This window comes from Spermophilus citellus, assembly GCF_964194105.1.
Source record: "Spermophilus citellus genome assembly, chromosome: 5".
Lineage (NCBI taxonomy): Eukaryota > Metazoa > Chordata > Mammalia > Rodentia > Sciuridae > Spermophilus > Spermophilus citellus.
Genome location: NC_138186.1, coordinates 14,263,721 through 14,274,742, shown reverse-complemented (window position 1 = coordinate 14,274,742; position 11,022 = coordinate 14,263,721). Strand labels below are relative to the sequence as shown.

Sequence of the window (11,022 nt, the reverse complement as noted above, 5' to 3'; positions counted from 1 at the left end):
AAGTCACTTGGGCTCCCTTTTTGTTTTAAATTGATTTAATAAACTATGTGATTTCAACTTCTCAATCTAGTCTGTGAGTCTTTGTATTCAGTGGCCTCTGGGGAGCCTGCCTGGTAGTGTACTTGAAGGCCTCTTTTGCATTTCCCATGTGACAGTTCATGTCAAAGTACAGAATTCACATTGGGGGTGTCAGGTCTCTGTCAGGCATGTATGGTTTGCATATTCCTAACCATCTACTTCAATATTTATGTAGAAGCAAATTTTCATCATAAATCCTCTCCCTGATATTATAATGTCCCATATGCCATCTCCATCTTCCTCTTCCAGTGTTAATTCAGTAGCCATATGATGAGTATTCACCAGGAGTGCCAGGAACTATCCTAGATCCTGGGAGCTGAAAGGAAAAATAAGATCCTTGCCCAAAGGTCAAAAGCTATGGGATAGCATTAGTGTATTCTATGCAATGGCCTGGGGTGATCAGGAGCAGCTTGTTTTTTTTTTTTTTTTGTTTTGTTTTGTTTTGTTTTTTTTTTGGTAAATGATGAGATTGTAAGTTTTCATATTAAAAGGCATGTATAATTATATATATTTGGTATTGAGGATTGAACTCAGGGGCACTTGACCACTGAGCCACATCCCCAGCCCTTTTTTTGTGTTTTTATATTAGAGACAGGGTCTCACTGAGTTGCTTAGCACCCTGCTTTTTGCTGAGGTTGGCTTTGAACTCATGATCCTCTGCCTCAACCTCCCGAGCCACTGGGATTATAGGCCTGTGCCACCAAGCCTGGCATATTAAAGAGCATCTTTGATAGAAGGCACACAGTGGTTTTCTCAGTTCTGAAAGACTCAGCTCAAGAAATTAAAGGACCCTCTGGCTATCCCAGACTTCAACAAAGCGTGGCAGTGGATCTGTAGAAGCCACAGGTGTGTGACCAAGACCAGGGAAGTGCTAAGAATTCTGAGATGTCCTCAATTAAGTTGCAGGACAGAGAATGCAGGGAGAAGAGAAATAAGGTCATTTTAACCCACAGCTTCAAGTAAAATAAACACTACTACACATTTTTTCCCCCTGTATCCTGAATATTGCCCAACAAGGCCACATCTCATTCTACTTTTGGAACTAACCAAAGAGTAGCAAAACTATTCTTTATGGACCAACCTTCTATCCTAGGACTTGGCACACTTTGTTATCCTGTCCCTCTTATGTCTAGCCAATGTGGGTTCAATGTAAATGACTTATGTTTCTTCTCAAAATTTTATCATAAAACACCCTGACCCTTTAGGTCCCGTGAACATTTTCCCAGAGGCTGTTTGGACATGTTGCTGGTGGGTTAGGGAATTTTTTTCCAGGAGGTCCAAAAACCTTTTTCCTACCATCTGTATAGCTCAATAACTTATTTATTTTCAGAGACTTCTTAGTATCAAAAGTTTAAAGCAGGAAAAGGCAGGGAAAGGGTGCAGCCAGGGCAATCTCTCCCTCTTGTCCCTGACTTTGCATGTTGTCTTGGTTCTTCCCTCTGCTGACTACCCCTTCTCACTCTGCATCTCCTTGTCTGTCTGGTGTGTGTTTATCAAACATCCATTATGTGCCAAGCCCTACATTAAACACTGCATACCAGTTTTCCCTCTCATGGAGTGGGGAGGTGAACTTTGCCATGAGTAAGTCAGCATGTTAGGAGGTCGGTGCCACGAAGAAAAATATGCTGTGGAGGGAAATGCAATTGAGTTAAAGGTTTGTTTTTATGTTGTTGGGGACAAATGCCAGCTCGACACGTGCTCTGCTACTAAGTTACAACCCCAACCCTCAAGTTGCATTTTTATTTTTAGTATTTTTTAAAATTCTTTTATTTCCTAAGTAGCATTTTTATTTTTAGTATTTTTTCTTTTATTTCCCAAGTTGCATTTTTTAAAATAGATGATCAGGAAGAGGCTCTGCTGAGAAGGTGACAGTAAAGATTTAAAGTGGATGATGGAGTGAGCAGGGAGGTTACCTGGGAAGAGGATTCTGGGCAGATGGAGCAGTACATTGGAGCCAGAAGGCTGGGGCAGCAGGAGCAAGGAGAGAAGATAGGGCTGAGTCATGCTCAGGGCTTTGCAGGCCATGGCATAAGATAAGGACCTACTGAAGAGTTTTAAGTAAGGAATGATACAGTCAGACTTACTGCAAACACACTAAAGAAGTTAGGACTGCTCTGTCATTTAACAGTTGTACTATCTGCCTCAATTTCCTCCAAGAAGAAAAGCAGGAGCTAATCCTAGTCCTTACTGCATAAGGTTGGTGTTAAATGAGTTAATCTATGTAAAGCATAGATTAGCATAGCATGTGCATATGCTGATATTACCTGGCTTCAACATATTAGATCAAGAAGCATGTGCCAGAGAAGTAGATTGAAAAAATAGGTGATTTTTTTCATACTTTTTACTAATTTCTTGGAGAAAGGTTTATTGAATGGATCATTTTGCTTTTCAAACAAAGCTATAAACCTACTTCTAAAAATGTAGAAATTGATATTGTGGATACTTGATAGCCATGAACTGATTTGAAACATTGCAATTTAGGATTTGTTTTGGATTTTTTTTTTTTTGGGGGGGGGTAGCTGTTAATTTGTAAAGTCAACATATTCAAGGCTTCAAAAATGATAATGCTTAAATTGAAGGTTATGAGATTATGCATATCGATAATTTTAGGGGATGAAGGAGGGAGAAGTCATGGACGACACTAAATTTGGGTGTTCAGTGAATGAGTGTGCAGGAAACGCAGAGAAGGCAATCTGTTGTAGGAATAAAAGAGAAGGCCATGCTGTGGACTCGTGACCCACAGATGTATTTAACTTGCTCGGTCTCCCCCTTAGAGAAGTTTCTTGCGTGACCTCACTCCCTAAAACAAACAGAAACACTGCTGCGAGTCTCATTTCTCAGCCCGAGGCCACCATATTCTCTGCTGGTTGAAAGCGGCCCCTCACGGTTATCAGTTCTCCCCGATACCCGCATCTGGATCACACCTCCGTTAATGGGGCCTTCAGAGTCCAGCCTCTGCTCTTCTCCTGCCTCCACCTTCAGCCCTGCCCAGCGCACTTGGCCTGGCGCAAACACGCGTGTTAAACGCTCAGTCTCCAGTCTCCGGCTTTAGTCCACTATAGTTTGTAGCTGGGTACTGGCCTTCACCTGCCCGGCGCAAACCCAACTCGCCAAGCTCCAATCCAACTCCCCAGCACAACGAGAGCCTTAATGCCCCGCCCATGCCCCGCCCCCTGGACTCCTCCCCCTGCGGTCCCGAACACTGCGCGCGCAGCCACTTCAGGCTTCAAACCCTGCCCCGCCTCCAGGAGACGGCGCGCGCGCAGAGTTCTGGCCTCAAGCCCCGCCCCTTCCCGGGACTCGCCCTAGGCCCCGCCCCACCCCGCTCCCGGACGCCTAGCGGGCGCCGAGACGTCCGGAGACCTTGGTTGGGACCTGCGTCTACTGTCCCTGCTGCTCGTTCGCCTCGTCCGCCGGTGCAGACCTTCGCGAGAGCTGCTCGGGTACTCGGGGATTATTCTTTTTTATTCCAGTTTTAAGTTTTGGGAAGACGCTCTGCTGCCAGCTGCTTTTCGTCCCCACCATCCTGGCGAGAGCTTTAGGCCGCGTCTCGGTGCTTTTCTCCTCGCGCATTTTCTGCTTTCCTTAAGATGGGTTGGGAGTCCTCCGGTCTCCTGAGCTCGGAGCAAATGCTCACCTGTGTAGCGCTGTATTGTTTCGTTTCCTGGAGATTCCCCCCGCCCCCGCATTTCTTAAAAAAGTGCCACTTCAAACCCATGTCACCCATGTCACGGCCTGACCCTGAGGCCTCCCCTTTCTGTGGAAACTTAATTCTTTAAACAGGACAAGAGGGGTATGCGTTGCTTTCTGTCTGGTTAGGCTCCATGAATGCCAAAAGTTTAAGAAAGGTAGAAGTTAACTTTTTTAAGGGCGCAGCGTTAAAGGTAACTATGGCTCGAATTTCCTTCTTTTATCTTCCCCTCCCCAAAGTCTAAGGAGCAGTGAGTTAGATCCAAAGTTTCCAAGTTTTACAAGCCTTGAGTATTGAAGTTCTTGAGGGCAGAGACGAAAAGTAGCATCCCACTTGTCCGCTAAAGAGATTAAAAAAATAGTTGAACTTTAGGCTCAGAGTATTTATTTTCTGATTTAATAAAAATGGTTAACTCATGAAAATGGTTAAATCCGGTATCTGTCCAGAGCTCTCAGTGAATCTTGCTCACTCTCTTGTGGGCCTGTTAGAATCGAGCTTGTTGCAAAAACGGTTGGCATTGAGGTAGCGTTTACTGTGTGTCGGACATGTGCAGTGCTCACAACAGCTTTAGGAAATTAGTGCCATTGTTATCTTCGTTGGAACTGAGGCTTGGAGAGGTGTAGCCTGAGGGCCCAGTTAATTCTTAGCTACCAAGGTCTTGAGCTGGAACTTGTACCTCCTTCTGACTGTTGGAGATCCAGGCTTTTAACCACCTCTGATCCAGCCCCTTTTCACAGGTGCAGGCCTGGCGTAGTCTTGGCTGATTGCCTTGAGAGTGCAATGCAGAAGAACACTGGCCCAATGTAAGTGCACAGTCAACGACAGTGGAATAGCCAGGGCCTTCTAAAACCAGAGTTCCATCTGAAAAGAGCCCTAGAGTGGACTGCCTGAGAGCAGCAGGGGGTATGAGCGGGTCACTGAACACATGGTTGGGAGCCTGGATTTGAGTCCTAGCACTACCACTGACTAGTTGTGTTGACTCCGTGAGTCATTCATCTCCCTGAGCTTTACTTTGACTTATATAGTGGTAAGATTTGTCTGGAACCATGACTTTAATGATTTACGTGGGGTTTTTTTGTTGTTGTTCATTTGTTTTAAACATAGTTGACACTCATTTCTCCCTCTTTTATTTTCAGGGTGCCTTTACATTATTTTGGCTTTGGCTATGCAGCACTGGTCGCTACTGGTGGAATCATTGGCTATGCAAAAGCAGGTAAGAATTGTCACGTAGCTGCTGCTTAAATTCTTCTCCTTGTTTCCTGGGAGAGTGAGCCCCTAGGCTCTCAAAGCAGCATTGTTGTGGGGCCACTTTGCCTTAGGCCCCAAAGTTTGCGTGCAACCAAAGGAGTCAGACTTCTGTACTTTCCTTTTGTTTATCTGGCCAAGCTGAGCCAGGCCTCTTGTTTTTGCATCTTTATCTAAAGATAAAGGCAGGGGTGGTATGGGTTGTTATTATCGTTGCCTGCCATACATCAGCCTTGACCCCAGAATGCCATCTCTGCTCCTTTCGAGTAGGATGAGACCTCTGGTCTTCACTTACTCTTTTAAGTTTTGTGCTGGGGCCAGACCCAGGGCTTTCTTGGCTCGTGGTAGGCACATACTCTTCCTCTAAGCTGCAGCCCTCACATAATCATTTTTGAAGTCTCCTCATTAATCTACATGGGGGGGTATCAGTATGATTGTTTGCCTGTGTCCCCACTCAGCAAGCATGCACTGGGATTCCTGTTCTCTCATTCTCATTCTCTCTTGTTTATAGTTGATTGACCCTGTTTCCCTTTTGTGATTCTCATAAAGTCCCGCCTGTACACAGCCTGTAGTGGGTTGATCAGCCTGTAATGGCTGGTTAAGAAAAAGCCTAACCACAGATCCACCTAGGAGGGATCCATCCTTTCTTGGATGGAGATGACCATTTCTCCTTAGATTGGAAGAGCCCTACTGTTAAAGGAGAGCAGAATGGGGCTTGAGACCCTGACTTCTCTGGTAAGATGGACGTTTTCCTGCTTAAGGACTCCTTGGTTAAGAACCATGTGAAGAAAGCTTCTCTTCGCTCTGCTCCCCTGGAGGCCAGGGGCGTCTGGTTGATTTGGCAAATGAACCAAATGTCAGACATCATAATACAGCCTTGTGTTTGCTTCCCTCCAGGTAGTGTGCCGTCCCTGGCAGCGGGGCTCTTCTTTGGAAGTTTAGCAGGCCTGGGTGCATATCAGCTATCTCAGGATCCCAGGAACATTTGGGTTTTCCTAGGTATGTCTGCTCTGATGTCTCCATAGAGCATGTCTGTATCCATCCTTCCTTTTACCAGAAGGCCCTGGTTTGGTGGGATGTGGCAGGTACTTCACACTCAAAAGTTTCCTGCCTCTGCCAAGGCCTAGGCAAATTTTAAAATGGGGATTTGTGCTGGTTTTTTGTTTATCTTTCATGTATGGAATATGGAGAGCGTTTCATGTCTGTCTTCCCTGAGAGATTAATTTTAAACTTGCACAAGGCAGTATGTATCTATTACTCATTGCAGCTGGGTATTAACCACGGTGGGCTTGAGCATTATTGAATTGTCTGAGTTAGCTTTGCATCCATGTTGCATTTTCCTATTTGAAAATTGCCTTGCTCTTTAGCGGTCAGCTAATTGTGTAAGACATAGGCCTTGCCTTCAGGAAGCTCTCGGATCTAAGGAAGTCAGACACAGATGTAGAACTGTGGAACTGTGAGCAGTCCAGGCAGGGAGGAGGGTGGGGAAAGGGAAGATTACTTATCAGGGTGGCTTTGGACACTTATTTGTTGGGCTCCACCCAGGTGTAGACACTGCCAGGATGCGAGTGCCTCCACAAGCCAAAGTGTATCAGGTGCTGCTCTGGCCCTGATGAGGGTGGGAGGGAGGATAGGCATGTTCACACAGTGGTCTGTGCACATCTCCCTGGGGAGCTCCCTTCCCAGCAATGGCTGGCTGGAGACAGGCTGGGAAAAGAGGATGTGCCTGGGCTCGGCTCTGCTGAACAGCTTCCTCATTCGTGCTCTGGACTGACTGCTCTGCTCCATCTCATCCTCCACTCCCAGCACTCACCTCCTACCTACTTAAGGGAAAAACCAGTGGCCTCTGGGTGGAGACTGCCCTGCCTCCATGAGCCTCCAGGCCACCCTTGCCCTGTTCCCCTCCTCTCCAGGGCAGTCCCTCCACCTGGGCTCTGAACTCCTCCCTACTTTGCTCAGACTGTGCACTATCAAGAGTCCCTCCTGTTATTTGTTTTCCCCCTTTTTGGTGGATCCCTCTTATAGGTGCTCAAATGTGCTCATCTCTCCCCCATTTAAAAAAGCAAAAGGACCTCTGGTGACCCACTTCCCTTTACAGTTGCTGGCTTTTCCTTCTCTTTCAGAAACTTCTCTCAAAATCCATTTGTACTCCGTCTTCATTTCTTTCCATCTCACGTTGTCAACCTGCTTCAGTCTTCATTTTTATCCCCCTTGTCCGTGGAAAGGTGTCCCTGAGGCTGCCAGTGACCTGCATTTGTGCAGACTCCACTGTCAGTCCTCGTTTTACATGGGCTGTTGGCCGTTCCCAGCACGTGTGACCTGTCATTTTCTGTTCCTGATTTTTCCTTTTGATCTTCTCATTCTCCTGTGTACCCATCTTCCTTTCTATCCATTAAATACTGATTCCTAAGACCTGGCTCATTTTGTCTTCTTCATACTCTCTTGACTTGACAGTGTCATGGAACATGGTTCATAAACACCAAAGACTCACAGGGAGTCACCAGTGCCTCCCTCCTAGCTGTGCTCCCATGTGAGCAGCTGGCTGGCCGAGTGGTCTTTAGCTGTCTCAGGGCTCTGCCTACACCTGGCTGCATCTCACTCACTCACTACGTCTTCTCTTCCTTCATTTGGGTCTTGGTTCCTCTCTTCCCGCAGCCTGTCTGATATTTACTGGCAAGTCCTATCAATACCAGCAGTACCCTAAAATGTCCCCTACTCTGTCTCCACGGCTACCTGCTTACCCCCAGTTCTTCCCACCTCTTGCCTGCATTCCTGAAGGACTTGCTTCATTGATACCCGTGTCTACGTTCTGGTTTCTCTACGGTTTGTTCTCTGGACACAGCTAGAATTATATTTTGGGGCTACAACTCTGCTCACATGTCCCTCTGCTTAATAGCCTTGAAGGGCTGCTTGCTGTTAGGAGGAGGACCACAGTCTGGTGTGGCCTTCAGGGCTGCAGGTGGTCAGGCCCCTCCTCCTCACTAGCCATGTCTTCATGGGTGCCACAGCCTCTTTTTGTTTCCTTGAGTGCACCGCGTTCCTCCTCCCCACAGTGCCTGTGACATGCTCTTCCCTCTGCCTTGCCTGAGCTCCCTGAAAGCCTGGTCCCCCATTATGTTATGTGTGTAGCATTGATTGTACCTAGAATACAAATTTTACTTACTTTCTATATGATTCTTGAGTGTGTGTGGAGGGGCGGGGGTACTGAGGACTGAACCCAGAGGCCCTCTACCTTTGAGCTACGTCCTCAGCCCTTTATTTTTTTGAGACAAGGTCTTGTTAAGTGGCCGAGGTTGTGCTCCCTGTGCCTCAGCCTTCCTAGTAGCAGGAGTTCCAGGTGTGCGATGGCTGTTACGTGGCTGGCTTGTGTGATTCTTTACTCTGGTTACCCCTGCAGACTTGAGACTCTCTGAAAGGGTAGAGACCCTGTTGATACGGTTGTCTTCTCAAGCACCAAGTGCTATGCTTAGCAGTCGTCGGTGTTTGGATAGATCCCCAGCAGCAAGATGGAGAGGGAAGAAACACAAGGCATAAAAAAATCATGTAACATTTTGAACAAAACTAAGGCATTTATGGCTAAAGTGTGCGTTTTGCAGAAGAGTATTGGGAAATTGAGGCCAGAAAGGCAGGCTGGGCCCAGGTTGTGAAGGGTCTTCTTTGGCCAGAATTTGTGCCTAGACCTTTAGAATGTGGGCAGCCATGGAGCTGGCCCCGCCTGAGGCAGGAGGAGGAAGTGCAGGATGGAGTCAGGGCTTGAAAGCAGGGTGGGACTCTTGGCACTCTAATGCTCTCCTAGAAGATGCAAAGACTTTTGACTCTCTTTCACCAGCTACATCTGGAACCTTGGCTGGCATCATGGGGATGAGATTCTACCATTCTGGGAAGTTCATGCCTGCAGGTTTAATCGCAGGGGCCAGGTATGTTGCATTCTGTTGCTCTTACTTACCGGGACGCTGTTCAGTTTATTGCCAGAGCTACTTTATACATTCAGAAATTTACATGTTTGAGTAAATTTTACCTAATCCTAGATGTCAACTCAAATTAATTCATACATAAATAGGACAGGCTTCAAGAGTAGTTATTGATTTATGTGTCACAACGGTCTAAGGATCTTCATTCACTATGGAAATGGTTTTGCTTTTAAATTGCTCTCTGGTGGTCCAGGTGCCTTCCTACTGTGCAGAAGCCTCAGGGTAAAGCTGTGACTGTGGCTGCCACATGGCTTTCAGCCAGGGCTCCACATTTCTTGGTTGTATACTTGTTCTTTGATACTGAGAATACTGCTAAAAGGAAATTCTGATGGACTCCTCTGTTTTGTAATCAACTTTTATTATCAAAAACAAACACAACTGTCTTAAATTTTATAGTCCTTATATATAATAAAGACATCCTGAAGGCAAGGGAATTTTTAAAAATCTGATTCAGAAAAAGTTATGGTCCCCATCTTTGGTCGTAGTACGCTGTCTGTCAAGCAAGGGCTGTAAACTGACTGGAGATTTTGCACTAATTAGCTCTGTGACCTGGGAGGCCTTGATCTCTCTCGTCTTCAATTTTTTCATCTCTTCATGTTATTGGCGGTTGGATTGGAACCACATGCTGTTCTCAGACTTAAGTGCAGTATTGCTGTGTGGTGCTGTTTTCTTTTTCTGGTTTCTTCCCAGGGAGGATTGTTCCACCTTGGTACCTCCCTACCTGTGCAGCTGTGAGGGAGAGCTGTGATCTGCAGAGTACTAGTCCCTTAAAAATGGTCACCTATTCTGTCCTTTTCCTGATGTTTTTTGTTTGTGTTTCTTTTGAACAGTTTGCTGATGGTTGCCAAACTTGGAATTAGTATGTTGGATAGACCCAAACCATAGGGTCACATCCCAGCTTCGACTCATGAAGAATTAAAAATCTCCAGACTTCCACTGTTCTCAGTGTATTGAGGGAAAGAAGTGCAGCATATTTACATGCTCTGACATTTTACTTCAAAAACCAAACCAAAACAACACCGAATTCATTGAGGGGAAAACATTAGTCATTATTGTCACAGCCCTTCAGAGGTGGCAAGGACATAGATAGCACAACCATACTGGCTCCTTTGTATGGTTCAATTCAGTGATGAGATCAGGGTGTAAAATGTGAGGTGTCAACATTGGGAGTCCTGAAACCCAGAAGAACAGTGTGAAAAAGTGTCATGGTGAGATTTCAGATGTGTGTTCTTTTTTCATTTTACAGCACAGACCTACTCTGAGATTATGTAAAAGGAAATATCAGTGAAAATAAATTTTACTATAAGTAACACTTTCTTGGTGTCTTCTTTACCAGAGCTGTCAGAAATATAGAAGGAGATTGGATAGAAATATAGAAGGATATTGGAAATACAAAAGGAGGTAAATGTGAAAGTTTTTTAATTATCCATTTTGAATAAGGACCAAGGATAGTTATTTTGGTATACATTGCCTGGGAGTTTGTTTTAATAATGATCTCTGAGGATTTCTAAGACAAGAACTATCAGAAGGAAAAAGAGAAAAAGAAAGAAATTTTGCTTAAGTAGTTCATCTGTAAATGTGGAACTGAAAGACCTCTCCAGAGCTTGAATTACCTAGCATTGGACACAGTGGCTGGATACTGGCACATTTTATTTTGCTTTATTTGAATATGTTCATTATTGAGAATTAACCTAGTAACCTTATCCCCTGTTTGGTTTCCTTTCTTTTTTTTCTTCTTTTTTTTTTTTTTTTTTTTACAGTTTTTTTTTTTTAATTACAGTGCTGGGAATTGAACCCAGGAACATTCTACCTTTGAGCTACTTCCTCAGCTCTTTTCATTTGAGACAGGGTCTTGCTAAATTGCCCACGTTGGCCTTGAACTTGCAATCCTCCTGCCTCGGCCTCCTGAGTAGCTGGGATTATAGTCACACACCACCAGGTAGTTTTTCCCTCTTTAAAAAAGGAAAGGCTAGCCAGGCATGGAGGCACACACCTAATCCTGGCAATTTGGGAAGCTGAGGCAGGAGGATCACAAGG

At 45.3% G+C, this 11,022-nt stretch overlaps 1 protein-coding gene across 2 annotated transcripts; it reads left to right on the top strand.

The window, feature by feature from the left end:
- The first annotated feature begins 3,367 nt into the window (after nucleotides 1-3,367).
- TMEM14C (transmembrane protein 14C) lies at nucleotides 3,368-10,297 on the top strand. Of its 2 annotated transcripts, XM_081295259.1 has the most exons (6): nucleotides 3,369-3,521; nucleotides 4,507-4,572; nucleotides 4,906-4,982; nucleotides 5,912-6,013; nucleotides 8,844-8,931; nucleotides 9,816-10,297. In XM_081295259.1, the coding sequence occupies exons 2-6, from the start codon at nucleotides 4,550-4,552 to the stop codon at nucleotides 9,868-9,870; spliced, it is 345 nt and encodes a 114-aa protein (XP_081151385.1). In that variant the 5' UTR covers nucleotides 3,369-3,521; nucleotides 4,507-4,549; the 3' UTR covers nucleotides 9,871-10,297. The 2 variants fall into 2 exon arrangements, with proteins under 2 accessions (XP_081151384.1, XP_081151385.1); XM_081295258.1 differs by lacking the exons at nucleotides 8,844-8,931; nucleotides 9,816-10,297 and adding an exon at nucleotides 7,138-7,439 and having other exon boundaries at nucleotides 3,368-3,521.
- Nucleotides 10,298-11,022: the final 725 nt, after the last annotated feature.

Coding starts and splice junctions, on each gene's coding strand:
- TMEM14C (XM_081295258.1), top strand. CDS start 4,550: ATGCAGAAGAACACTGGCCCAAT. Junction 4,573..4,905: donor CAGAAGAACACTGGCCCAAT/GTAAGTGCACAG, acceptor TTTTATTTTCAG/GGTGCCTTTACATTATTTTG. Junction 4,983..5,911: donor CATTGGCTATGCAAAAGCAG/GTAAGAATTGTC, acceptor GCTTCCCTCCAG/GTAGTGTGCCGTCCCTGGCA.